The sequence below is a fragment of the Pipra filicauda genome, unplaced genomic scaffold, assembly GCF_003945595.2.
Source record: "Pipra filicauda isolate LSUMZ 115617 unplaced genomic scaffold, ASM394559v2 scaffold320_size837821_pilon, whole genome shotgun sequence".
Taxonomy (NCBI): domain Eukaryota; kingdom Metazoa; phylum Chordata; class Aves; order Passeriformes; family Pipridae; genus Pipra; species Pipra filicauda.
In genome coordinates, this window is record NW_024104444.1 from 343,754 (window position 1) to 358,461 (window position 14,708).

Sequence of the window (14,708 nt, forward strand, 5' to 3'; positions counted from 1 at the left end):
ACAGTGTTTGTCTGCCACCCCACCATCTAATATCCACACACACTGTTCAATGCACTGTTGTTTTCTTAAAGATGCACTCTTTGCTGTACATACACCATTTCCTTACATGTGCAGCAGTTTTCTAGCTGCTTAATACCAGCAAGCTACCAGAGTCACAAATACTTCATTCAAAAGGTACGTGAGAGGTAAGACAAGTCCCAAGATTCCATAAAAAGTATTCATTTAATACTGTGCTATATTTTATTACATTCAACCTTGCCTTCACCTCAAGTGACACATCAGAGATTACATGCTGACAGTACAGGAGAGCGGTTACTGCTCCAAAAGAAACAAAACAAATACCCAAACACCCCCACCTTTGGGCTTAAATGCATTATCACTACAGTTTTTGAATGTAACAAACCACAGAATGGGTGTCCTGGCATAAAACCAGAATCCTAGGTAGTAGAAAGTAACTGCTCTTTACTAACAGCTTTATTTTAGTACATACACACAGGGATTTGCAGAAGTGCCATTTGTTGGAAACGCAGCGGCGCAGGGAAGGAAAAGTCAGTCTCTAACCGCCTACGAACAAAGAAAGCTAATTTAATTTTGAAACAAAAGGAACTAAATTCATCATTCTGAGACAACCCCAGGACATGCCAGCATGAAATGGAAGAAAAGGAGTTGCCAAAGACATGCAGAACAAGCTTTTTAAAGTTACCTGGAATCGGGATATTTTGTAAGCGTGGCCAAGCTGCTGGTATACATGTGCCCACCCACATCAATGTGAACTGGTGCGTTGGATTTTGTGAGCTGTGCTGGAGTGGGGATGCCTTGATTGTTCAATGGAGATGCAGGGGATCTAGTGATCAGAGGTCTTGACATATTGGGCCGACTGTCCTGTGAAGAGATAGACCTGGGTTAATGATCTCCTTAAAAACCTCACAGAACCCCACAGTCTTGAATCAATAGCACTGTCTCATAGCCTTAGATTATGACTTTTATCTCAGTAAAGCACAGACAAGTACTTGGCAGTTTTTAAAATGAATCTAGCTCTAAGAGTTTTAACTTGCTACATTTTAAATAAGTGGGGCAAAATGCACTCATAAAACCCCACAAAATAGAAATCGCATTCAATAAAACAAGTTTTTCCTGAATACTATTCGTGACAGTCAATCCGTATCATTGAAAAACGTCACTCTCATTTTTGAGTTGATAAAGACCCCGTCAGAAAGTGCTGCAGACAAAAAGACCAAGAACAATATTCTCCTTAATTAAGACAACCCCAGGTAGACTTTCCGTTCCTTCCCAAGCCCTCTGTCACTCTCATACCACCAGAACAGAAATACAAACCCTCAACTCCTCCATCCTGCACACTCTTCTCTCGAATTCCCAATTCACATAGCACGGGAACAGAAGCAGAAACACCTGGACTAGTCAACTGCTCATGGACTGCAGACCACTGGACATCGACAGCCTTTGAGAAAGACATTTTCCATTTAAAAGTTACACGTATGGCGACAGCTGCCCCCGCGTGCCCCACATAGGCTGCAGGTCTGAGCGGCTTCCCGAGGCCGGCGAGCTCCGAGCGCGGAACGGGAGCCGATGCTCTGCTGATGAAACCAACTTTTAGTCACAAAGGCAGCGCCGCACCGCCAGCACGGAGCAGCGGCCGCCTGCGCGGCGGGTGGGGCAGGGCAGGGCGGTGAGCTGGAGCCAGGAAGGCAGGCGGCAGGCAAAGTTGGGGATTAAAATAGAAATGCATTCGAGAGCGGTTTTGAGACAGCCCCGCTTTCGACTGAAGGAAAGCCCCACACGGGGTGGAATCTTATAGGGATGCCCTGAGAACTAAAAGCCCTTGCAAATGACTAAGTTTTACATTTAAAAGGTAAGCAAAGCAGCGAGAAGTCAGATACACTTCATCACAAAACTCTCTTTGTTCTTTCAACACTGTCTTTCAGCTGCACAAAGAAATGGATTCCTTGTAAACATCTCCTCAGAGCCAGGCAGCAAACCTCGCCACAGCGGAGCGCTGCCGTGAGAGAGAGTTACACGGCACTCGGACTAGCGAAGTCCGCCGCCGCCAAAAACATCATTTCTCCATTCTTCACGGCTGCTAAAAGACTCAAACCATAAAGGCAACAAGAGCCAGGAAAATGTCTGACTGATATGATTTACGGGCCAACGTTGCACAATAAATCCAAGTAATATGTAACAAAAGGCATCTATAAACCACAAGGTACTTAACTAATTTTCTCTCATACACACAAGCAAGGTAAGGTCTAACACTGATAAAAACGAAGGGAATGAAGAAAAACATCTAGTTTAGATTTGGGGGGGGGGGGGGAAGGGTTGGGTTTCTTCTGTTTCTTTACAAGCAGAAGTTAATATAAATCTGCAGAAATACCAGGCTTAATCACTACAATTGCTTGAGGAGGTGCCTGCAGCGCAAAGAAGACAAGTCCAGACAAAATAAGGTACACACGCTATGCAAAACTAATGTCTGCTACAAATGCTATGTGGTACAACCACCACCCAAGATGCTACTGATCTGCAGTACGGTATTTAGTAAAATAATGAAGAAAAAATTAAAAACAACAACTCGAAAGGTGAAAGTAAGAAGGCAAGGACTGATACAAATTGGGGGTGGGGGGGAGAGAATGTGTTGGACAATTAGCAGGAGGAAAGCAGCAGGTCTGAGGAACACATTTCAGTGCTTAAAAGCAGACAAATGGTTTGGCAAAAACAAAGATAAAATCACAAACGAAAGCTGAGACTAAAATGAAAAACAAATTCTGTAACTTGCATGAGACAGACACCACCATCTCCCTTAGCAGGATCCTCTCTGGCAGAAAAAACACAGCTCTCTTGCAATTTAACACACTGCAGCACCACCGAGTCTGTAATAGTTTTTCAATTGGACACATTCTCCTGTATACCCTGCCTGGGGCTGCTCAAGAGAAAATGAACAGATTTGCAGGGTTAATATTGTAGTTAGGCTGGGACCTCATTCAGCATAGCTGCGATAGCACTGGCTGTACAAAGCAGTAGAAGAATGTGTAGTACGAACACCACTGCCGGGACAGGAGATAGGTCGGAGGACTGTGGGCATTTTACAAGGCAAAAAACTCCATAAAACATAAGAAAAGGGAACCAGTTTCCAAACGCAAGTTGGAACCAATCTGCCATTTACACAGTTTGCCTACTAAAACTCCCAAGAAATAAAACTGCTTTATAATAAAACCATTTGCTCTCTTATTTCAGAGAGAGCTCCTTTTCAACATTTCCTCTTCGAGTTACCTGCATTTATTGCATCTCACGAAACAATGCTCATCTTCTCAATGTTTAGTTATTAAGCACAATAATGCTGAGATTGCTCCAGTCTTAGCTCACAAAGCGTATTTCCCTGGATAAAACCAGTTCACTACTCTTTTGGAGACCACTTTGAAATTAGGCAATGGTATTTCTGCTGTAGTTACCCCAGAGAAATTAAAGCAGAAATGGGATTCGGAGAACCAGGTACTTTAAAAAAACCCAGTTTTTTTAATGTGGCACAATGCAATATCACAGTCACAGCACAGAAGGTCACCATCCAATGGGTATGGCATTTAACAGACCAAAGTTATATCACTGCATTAGTTAAAATCACTGTTTAGTTCAGCTATGGAAAGGATAACACAGGGACAAACAGTCTCTCTGAAGAAACACGTGCCTTGCATCAGATTACTGCAAACATGGAAGTGAACAAGCTTTGGTAAAAAGTGGTAATAACACGGTACTGCTGGTAAATTATTAATCTTCTACCACCTAATGTGACTACAAATATAATTCATTAGAAAGAACTACAGGAGGAGAGAAGGAAGTCATAGAAACTAAACTCAGTGGGATCTAGTAAGCTATCCAGAACAGCTGACAACAAAAAGAATCAAAAAGCTCTTCAGAACCCTTTCTTGAGATCAGGCAGGTGAGACATGCACCCAGAATTGGGTTCAGAGCTCAGCCACGGCTGTTCCCACATGGGAGATCCCAGAGGCTGTTGTCTGCCTCAGGAACTGCATCAGCTTTGTTCATGAGTGGGACACAAAGTAGGGCTAGCACCTGCAGTGGCTGGATGACCAGTGACCTTCCTGACCTGTCAACAGTCTGTCACTTGATAGCTTTTCTTCTCAAATATTTTAGTATTTATCCTACAAGAAAAAAAAATTAAGTAGGAACAGGAAATTGTCAGTTTTACAACAGTTCCCATGAACCAAAATACTTCAAATACCCTGTAAAACATTTATCATTCTTAGTATTCAAAGATGATCCCCCCCCAACAGCTTCTCATAAAAATTAGTTCCCATTTCCACTCAGATTTAATGTATTACTGAAATTATGTACTCAAAAGAGTCAAAATCTGTGTCCTAGGCAGGTTGTTAAAGGCATTTAGGCTGTATAAAACTTTTCAGTGTTGGTTCAGCAATCAGAAACACTGCTCTATTAGCACAGTTTGGGGCTCGTCCACTTTCTTGATGATATTTGAAGGAGTCTTTCCACAACAAGTAGTTCACAGGCACAGGTCTTTTGAGTATATCTGAACCTGCTTCACATTTTCTGCTCTAGGGAAGCCCTCTTATAGCCTTAACAGAAGCAAAAGCAGCCCTCCCTGAACTACTCCTCCTAGTATTTACTAAAATCTGTATGATTTAGTTTTCCTACCAAAGTGGACTGAGGGTCATTGAGGAGAGCTTTTAGATCTCTTCTCCTCCCTGCCTGTTTCTTCTATGCCATCTTCTCCTCAACTCCACTCAAGAATATTGTTAAAGAATAAGCCTTTACACCTGGGTTGAAAAAACACAGTAGTTGCAGGGCTGAGATGTGCACTCACGCAACTGGTCTACCAAGCAAGAATAATATAGGAACCATATCAATTTTCTGGTAGCAAGTGGAAGAAATAAGAGATATCTGAAGAATGTGAGTCATTACAGTGTCCTAAGTGTACAAAATTTAAGAGACAGGAGACTTACTCTTCCCCTCAAAATATTAGCACTGTTGTCAGAAGTATTATTTACATGCTGTGCTCTTGAGTAAAGTCATCTCAGTTCCCCTCTTAAGTCTGAAACCTTGACAAAAAACATGCCACTACAAGACAACCTGAGCTCATACACAGAAGAACTGACATTCAAGTACATTCTACTTGACTCACTGGAAGTGGGGATCATTTTAGGTTGCAGGTCAAAACATTGCTGGTTGGGGTTATTATAGCCAACATCTTCCCTGCTGTGAGCCAGCCCAGCTCATGCAAGAGTATATATGCTACTCAGTATTAGTTATTGGATGTTCCCTGTCACAGCCCAAGCAATTATTTCTGCTGAGAAACTCAAATTTATGTATTTCAGACTCTCTTGGATTTTTCTGAGGGGAGGTGAGGACAAGCTTGTCTTATTGTTTCTAGACATTAGAAAAATAATCGTGCAGTAGTTTATTTTAAAGCATCAAATCAGCCTATGTTCATTATCCTTTTTTCACAACAGAAAGCCATTGGAGAGATGTCTCTCCTTACAAAAGCCTGGTGCCCAGAAGAGCTGGAAAAAGCTGTTAGCACATCCACATCAGCCACCTCCAGCAGAAGAGTCAACTCTGAACACACACACATCCCACTGTATAGGGAATGAATCCAAACAGCAAAAAAACTTTAGAAGTTGGTGACAAATCTCTTTTCCTCCAGTACAAAGCAGAAATCGCTCAAGTATCATGAACAGCTATGCACCTGCACTCTGAAATAAACAGCAGGCTGATGCTTGTGGGTGCTTGTGGGATGGGGAAAGCCCAGCTCAAGACCCTCATCCAAACCAGGAACATTAGGACTACTGTCAGATTTGGCTCCTGCACAAGTGTCCCCATTTTGAAGATACACTTTTTCAAAACAAACATTTCATTAAAGATTAAAAATATAATCATGGTCACATCTTACCACAATGCTTAAACAAGTACCCCCCACTTTTTTCAATTCAGCAAAAACAGTTGCCACAACAAAGAAGCTGGAGAAAGCATTTATTCAACATAAACAATATCAGTACAGTACAAACAGCACTTCTGGAAGGTGTAGCAAGCAGGCAGATATACAGAGACTATGTGTCCAAGAAGCCCAGGTGCTTGTCCTGCTGGAAGGGGAAACTGCCACCATGGGCACCTCTGTGGGCTGGTGAAGTCCTTACATCATATTTTCTGGCTATGGCCCTGGTACTCTGCATCCACAGATGACACCAGGTTGTGCTGGGCCCTCAGACATAGACCTGCAACATGGTCAAAGATGACTCCATGCACAACACAGAGCATACAAACTGCATTTTGGTCTCAAGGTGTGCATGCCATCACGGTGCTTTCTCTTCACCTTCATTCTGAAGAGCCCAGAAGCACAAAGAAGTTGCCCAGATCTTTGTCAAAAAGTCTTTACACGTGAGCACATTCACATCTTTTCTTCTGTTTCTTCACCATTACACCAGTGGCTGGTGCTCCCTGAGGACATGGCTGGGCTTTATGGCTGCCACTGGGTCTGCAAAACAAAGAAATAGCCCATTGTTTTCCCCAGCGAAAATATGCCGATTGCACTGTCATGTTTTGCCTTTCATCAATATAATCCCACTGCCTTCCTCTTGCAGCTGCAAGGTTTAGGATTGCTGAGTCTGAACATTAGGAATTATGTTCATAAGGCAAAACTCCAGAACAATTGTGTTTGAGTGTCACAGGAGAAATGGGCCCAAAGCACAATCAGCTGCAACTGAGTGGCACAGCAAGCCGAGATACCAGGTCCCCTGAGACTCAACAATAGTACTAGAATTAATATTTTAGATCTCTGAAAGAAAAGCCTCATTTTAAACTCTGAATGTCTTTCAACATATGACAGAAGGTCAAATTATCCTATACAAGACAGTAAAATACAATGGAGAGCTTGAGAAGCTGGAAGCTGAGGCACCCAAGGGCAGAAGAAGACCTGCAACTATGCCATGCAGCTGCTCACTCCTCTCACCACAAGTGCCATGCTTGCAGCACTCAGTATTATTTGCAGAAATATATACAGCAATGCATTTTAGAAAAAGGTGGATGCCACAAGGCTGCTTGAGAGAGGGGACAGAGATACCCAGAGGGGTCCATCATAGCTGACATACAAGGTATAGGTCAGCATGAAACAAAACCTTGGCTGAAACCCTTTCCTGGAGGTGTCAGTAACCGTGTTAGGCTGCTCTCTGTATCCTGCAATAGTCCAAATGCAGATCAGGCCTACAAAGTTGATAAATGCACCTCTTGTCACACCAGAGTGGCTACAGCAGTGGTGACTGAAGCACTTACCTGATGGGACAGTTTTAACTGGTACTTTCTCCTTGTCCCTGAAGCACTGGCTCTGGGGTGGAGTGCTGATCTGGCCCATCAAGATGGGGGTCCCTTGCTGCACATCCCAAATGTTGGCTGCTCACAGCCTTCTCCTCCTTGAGATGCTGGCACTGCTGAGCACATACACTCGCTAGGTGCTGCAAGTGCTGGAGAGACTGTGGTTGCATTTCCTTGGTAAAATGAGCCTTGCTGGGATTTCAGAGCAGATCGGGACCTAGAATAAATGACACAGGTGCAGAGAACCAAATGCGAGGCAAGGGGCTGAAGGAAGTGAGGTATTTGTGCTGGATGGAGAAAGTTGCCTACCTGGAGATGCATGACAGTAAAAAACCACCCTTGGACAAGAGCTTAAAGACACTTTAATTCCAGTGTCCAGTAGCCAAGTCTATAGCACACAGCTAACTTCAGCAGAACAGCTCTAACCATACCAACAGAAACTAGTCACTGAGACCTAACTGGAGAAAAAGAATTAATGGATAATGGCAGGAGTCAAATGAAGACCTGTACTTATATCAGTGCAGCAGTAAAAGTGAGCCCAAAAAAAGTGGAAAAAGTCAAGTTTACAGAGACAGGATGTACCTTCTCTAATGCTTATAAAACTTCTCTGAAGATCTTCCTAAGCATCAAAACTGCAGACAAAAGTTTAATACCTCCCTTAAGATGTATTATAAGTTTGTACTCTTACTGTAAGATTAACTCAGCCCCTTGTTTGTTTGGTTAAGCAGTGCTGAGGACAGTCCAAATGTTGTCATTTATTATACTCAGGCCCTGCAAGTAAAGCTCTGTTCTTCTGCACTGCCTGCCTATTTCTTGCTGAGCATCCCTTCTGTGCTTGGGTCAAGCAAGTCTTAACTTAAGCCCATAACACAAGCAGGATCTTTGGAATACGTCCAACACAGTGTACTATTAAAAAAACCACAAAAACCACATGTAACTTGGGGGTCCAGCCCAGATTCACTATCCCCAAATACACACGCTTCCATAAGCCACTTTTGCTTTCTCAATGGAAGGAGACAACTTCTACAGCTTTCAGATGTGCTGATTCGATTCTCACTCAGTGAAAGCACCCATTTAATTCACAAGCAAAACCGGATTTGAAAGTTGCTCTCAATTACTGCACAGCACACCACTGCCCACCTAACACTGTATAATCACAGGGTGTTTACCCCAGGATGCAGCAAGCAAAAAGATCCCCTAACTATGCTGGAGGACATGGTTTAGATGCAGGAGGACATCGAACCAAAGGTCAACAGACCTGCTGTGATGCTTCTAATGGTGTCCTATGACAGGAGCAGACTGGATAGACAGCATTTCAGGACACTCACTCCACCAACAGCTTGTCTGTTCTGCACCAGCTTCTACTCAATTAGGAATAAAAGTGAGTTAGGAGTGACCAAACAAAAGCATAACTCCCCAGCTTCAGCCTTCGCTAACTGGACATGCCCAGTTCAAAATATTTCATGAAGTATATAGCAGAAGTGCCTCAGTGACCTTCACTCAGGCTTCTTTATTCTCACATGCAAAAGGGGACCTTGTCAAATACTGCAGGAACAAGCCAGTAAGTTCTAAGAGATCCCTTGGTCTGAGCAGAGAGAGGCTGCAATTATTGTGGACACTTAAAACCCAACCAACTACTCAAAAAAAACTAACAAAAAAACCCAAACCAAAAATGCTGTTAAAAGATGAACAGTCCCTGGGAAAGGTTGCCAGGTCTGAAGAGCCTTTAGCAGCCTGGCAGTCCTGCCCACAACACTACAGCTTGACACAAAAGTCTTTGCTTCTGCTGCCCTGAGGACAGTTTCATTTACTTTCCTTTAAATCTGGAAAATAGGTCGCTTTTCTTCTCGTACTTCTATCAAACATCGGGTAGCAGAATTTACCTGTACTTCATAGGAAAACAAGCACAAAAAGGGCAGAGATGACAGGCTAGATCCCCTCCATACAAGGCTTCATTCATTACAGCGAGCAGCATCGATCCAAATACCTTGGACCATTTCATCCCTGCTGCAAGAGATGCGGCCTGCCAGCTCCTTTGCAGATAACATAGCTACGTGCTCAGGGGCTCCATTCAGAATCTACACCTCCTCCCTGAATGAAGCAGCCACTTGGTCAGCTCTCCCCAGTCTCTGGGAATAGCCCAGCACAGAGCAGTCAACAGCTCCCATTGCCTCTGTAAGGGATGGAGAATCTCCCAGTTCATCTCCTGCACCAGTGAAGCCAGGAGTGTGACAGACGCCTCCACTCCATGCATGTACATGGGGTTTGGACCAGGAACAGATACGCGAAGGAACAGGGGAACACTGGAATCCATCTTCCAACTGCTCGCAGATAGACTACTTCTAGGTTGAGATATATTAATAATGTAATTTTTAGTCAGACTTTTCATTCAAGTGCTGTTGCCTTTTATCCACTTCTAGCAGGCACTCCACATATTTTGTAACAGTTTTTACATAAGAAAAGGACAAGGAAAAAGAAAAAAACCACTCCCTCCTGGGTTTAGAAGGAAAGGACTTCTGTTTGCCAGAACCATGCTGGTTTATTTGAATGTAAAGTTAAACAAATCCTTACAAATGGTGTTCAGATTTGAGTGGGAAAGAAACCAACCGGTAACTTTCTTCTTGGACCAAGTTTGTAATTTGTCCAATAATCTTCTGGTGAGAAGCAACACTAGAAAACAAGCATTGCTAAAATCTGACTGTTTTGTTTGCAAGGTAAGATCCTATCAGCAGTACCCGAATAAAGATTAATGTCTTGAATTGCAGTTGTATCTGAAGATTTTAAAGACCCATAAAAAGGTAGACTTCAGTGGGATAACTGGAAGGTTGTCATGAACTGTTACAATTTGAGAAATGGCTTTTTCTTCTTTAGATTTGACTCACAAACTAAACAAAAATAAGCCTGTACTGCCTTACTTGAAGTCAATTTATACTCCAGTTTGAATAGCACCTGCCCTTGGGTATGTTCCAGAAGAACATCTACCTTTCCACAAAAGGAGGCTAACACCCATTGTAAAACTTCTAGAGGCACATTAGATGTCTGTTCCCCCCCCAGCAATTTCACCCTTAGAAGTAGAAGGAATGCTGCCAGTTACAGCCTGTGCTGAGGAAACATGAGTTATAATTTTACCCTGGGAAAATTGCTGAACTGGGAGCTTCTGGTGTGGCATAGGTCTTGCCTTCGCAATCCAATGGTTCTTTTGATTCAGAGAGGCTTTGAAAGGGTGGTGATGAAAAACATAGCCTCTCCCTTTGAATCAGCCAGCTGCCTGCTTCCCTCTGCACTTTTAAATTTGGTTTATTAATTTGCCTAGGAGCAGAAAGAAATAACACTGACCCATCTAGAGAAGATATGTCCAAAAATGTATCAAAGAACATTATCTATTTCAGGCTGACCATGCAGACAACAAAACCCCCAACTTTGTACTATCCAAAGAATTTTGTATGTAGAATCACCTTACCAGGCTTAAGAAAGTCTCTATTAGCTCTTCTGGCCATATGAAGAGGAAAGAGGAAAGGGACAAAATACAAGGATCTGATAAAACCATGTCTTTGAAATGTTCTAAACACACAAGAGCTTTAAGTACTCTCCAGATGTTTCTTGCAGCAACCAATAATAAAATATTCTCAGATGGAATTGCAATGTTGAAGACATTGCATCCACTTGGTAATTATGAGACTAGCTAGCAAAACAGACAGCTTCATCTATAACCTGACTGCAGAAAAAAGGCACAGAAGTGCTTTAAAGCCATACACTTTTAATTATCTAATTTATTATGAAGATGTAAACAAAACCAGAATTTTGACAGTTACAGCTCAGTCTGGTAGAGAACTGGAAATAGGGTATGAAACTGTAATCTTATACACCCCTTGCTCCAGTATTGATGAAACACCATGGGCAAAAAGAACTGACATTCAGGAGCTCTGTGTCACTGCTCTGTTTTCTTCCTGTCTCATCTACTTCCCCTCCCAACAAGTCTCTGAAGCTGAACTTAGCAAAGCAACATCCCTGTCTCTCAGAAATGATAATCTATCAAAACCCCAGCAGAGGGATAGAGACCTGCCGAGAGGGAGAACAGTGCAAGGAAAGGGTAAAAGTTGAACTTGCTGAGATGATGGGCTTTTTTTGAAGTCTTTGTTAAGACGGACTGCAATAGGGAGTGTTTACCCATCTCTACGATGATCCCATGCATTTCCAGGGCTAGCTGGGAGTTTTTACTCTCCTCTCATAACTCCCATTGAAATTATCAGCCTACAGATTTCACAACAAGCAGGAGAATGAAAAAACCCAAACGCTATCACGAGAGAAATCGTATTATCATTACCTATTTCAAAATGCTTGTGGGTTACTTAATACCTTGGGACAGGCAGCATAACACCACACAGGTGCTCACTGTATGGGGTCAGGAAACAGCCTTCTGCTAAAAATACACATATGAGGCAACACACAGCACCTCTCCCCAGAGCTCTGGAAACAGGCTATCCATGTGGTGCATGGGACCTGAACCCAAAACCATAAGAGACCCAGATACTGCTCTATCCCCACCCCATAATAAAATCTGTCCATCTTTGGAATTTAAATCCCTTAGAGCAGCCGGTATGTTTTTGAGTGGCTGGTAGGAAGGGGCTGAAGCCCTGAATTAAGCTAAGTACAGCTGTGGCTAAATTCAAAAAGCTCCTTCAAAGCAGTAGTGCACAAAGGTTTTTACTTCATTTTACCTCTTTTTGGGTGTTTGAAGTTTGCTTAAATGCTGGAAAAGTATTTAGGGATGAAGGGGAAAAGGTAATGGTGAGCATATGACTACGGGGGTCACGCAGCAATTTTTTTTTGTTAGTGTGAAGGGCAGGATTCAAGGAAAGAAGAACACAGGAGTCTGCTCTGGCAGGCAAACAGAGTGCTTGGCAAGACAACGACCATATGGCATATGAACAAAGCATATTTTAGATTTGGTTCGTTTGATTCCATTATATGTAAAAGATACTCTAAGATCCATGGCTAAGAAATACAATTTTGATTATTATTGTTTTCAAACCTGTAGGGATTTCTCCAAGTAGTCATTGTAGCTCATATGATAAACACATCCATTTGGCAGCTAATTTTAGCATTTTTTGCCCACAAGGGTGATTAACCCTGAATCTATATAACCATGTGCTAACAGAAGCCATCATTGCCCCCGCCAACCTCATGAAGCAGCAATCCACTATTTAACTGTAGATGAACAATCTCTGCTAACTACCTCAGCAAACTCTTTATTTTATATTAGAAGGTTTTTACTTGATCCAACGCCAAAACAGATCATACATATAACCTTAGAAGAGCGGATGAAATTTACATTACATGCAATATGCACTTCCTTGGACTGCACGGCCTGCTTCTAAATCTGCACTTATTCTTCTCTGGTCATTACTAAAACACAAAGAATCAGTTGTTGGGCAACAAAAAGACATGAAAATATTTAAAGAAGCAGAAAAGTCTATGCCTGTCAATCAGTGAGAAATGCCTGTCTCACTTTCTCTATCTATTGGCTTTTATTGCCTCCAATGTACAACACATTTCAATAAAATTCAAAATAACACATTAACATAAACTGATAGTAGATATAGCTATGTTATGGCACAGAGAAGAATCACATCATTAGATGATTCCAAGGGACAGCTCAAAATTCAAACAACAAACATCTGCTTCAACAAGAAAATGAAAGATAAACATAATACAGTTATCTCCAAAACATACAGAAATCAAGTGAGACAACTCTGGACACAGACTGTCACTTGCCACAGCTGTGGCAACCACCATAAGCATGTAGATACGAAGTAAATGTCTCTTTTGTTAGGCTGTTCTCTAACGGGGCTCTTGGAGAAGCTGGCCCTTGCCAGAAGGCTCAGATCAGGTAATTCAAACTGCTGATGAGGCACTAAGCTTTATATGAACTTATGGTCATTCAAAATAAGACTTGAAATCTTTTGTTGGGTTTGTGGGGAAGCAGGGGAAGACTTCATTTACAAACTCACTGAATATCTTGAGTGATAAAAACCAGTAAGACCATGCTGCTAAGGGTAAACATCTTCTATAGGCCCAAACTGACAGTTTTGAACTACACTTGTTTTCTGCAATAGAGAAGAAAACAACTTTAAAGAAGGATCAAGACTGGGGAAAAAAGAACTAAAAAAAAAAAATGAAAATCATTTAAAGAGCAGTTTTGAGTATCAAAAGTATGAGAAGGTGTCAGGTACAGACAACCACCAAGTATGATGAAATAAATTTTTAAAACCATATGCAAAAAACCCACCACATTCCAGTAGAGACATGAAAAGTGGAAGAAACCATCACAAGAAGAAGAGCTGACAGGTAAAGGAGCAGATAAAGGGACAATTGTAAGGGACACATGACACATTTGGAGTCTTTAAAGACCAATTCCAGATAAAGTCTGGGAGATAACTGCAAAGGATTTTATCTGGAACCATGTCAGTTTGAGTGAAACATCAGGAAGGCCTTAGAGCTTGTGTCTCATTTCATGCTTGTCCTCCTGCTGTTTTACTTGATGCTTGTCTCCCATCCAGGAGCAGTGCAGGAAACCATCAGCTCCCTCCCTAGTGCGGAAGGGGAGGAAAGCAGAGGCCAAGGCACTAGCATTCCTGCAAAGGGCAAGGAAAGGGGGCAGGCACACCAAGTGAATGTTGGTAGTGGGAAAACCAACCTTTTGGAACAACAAAGCCCTGCAAGAAAAAGAAAGGAGCAAACAGAAGAAGGAGGAGGCATTAAATTGGGAAGAGTGGAGAAAAGGGGGGGGGGGTGTCAAAAAAAACCCAAAAGAAGCCCTCCAAAAATGCCAAACATTTAAGTTGACAGGTCTCCCCTTCAGAACAAATATTTGAGAAGCTTGGCTTCAGCAACAGAAGAACTGTAATGTCAGAAATAAAAGAGCATTTGAAATAAACAGGAAAGGTTTCGGGGATTTTCTGGTGATCATCTAGTAGACTGTAACAGAACTTAAGTTCAGCAACAATTCCTGAATTTTAGATTGTCTCAGCTATCTTCCATCCCATTACAAACACATTCAACTGAATGCTTGACTTCTGATGAACACCAACCTAGAGTTCAAAAACTGAAGGGGAATAGCTTGAGGAGAGGTTTATCCGTGTGGAGAGGGGTTAGAGTGGAAGGATGTGATGCAAGATTGTTTTGTTTTTCAGCAAAAACACTAACCCTCATCATTTCCACCTGCTCTGCCTTACACAATGAACAGAACTTCAATCCAGAAAGCAACAATGGGTGAGGGTATGTGTGCACCTTATTCCACATATTTGACAAGCAGTGTGGAATGAGGTGTGGCAAGAAGTGGAATTCCTAACTCCAGC

General features: G+C 42.2%; 1 protein-coding gene across 5 annotated transcripts in view; it reads right to left on the reverse strand.

Annotated features, from left to right (window-relative positions):
• KCTD1 (potassium channel tetramerization domain containing 1) overlaps positions 1 to 14,708 on the reverse strand; it is a 68,399-nt gene that overhangs the window by 32,739 nt on the left and 20,952 nt on the right. For 4 of the 5 annotated variants that reach the window (XM_027745995.2, XM_039383713.1, XM_039383714.1 and 1 more), the window contains exon 2: positions 704 to 882. In XM_027745995.2, coding sequence (XP_027601796.1) covers positions 704 to 882 — 179 coding nt within the window. Of the gene's footprint in view, positions 1 to 703; positions 883 to 1,335; positions 1,616 to 14,708 lie in introns of those variants that run through there. The other variant, XM_027745996.2, reaches the window with a different exon arrangement.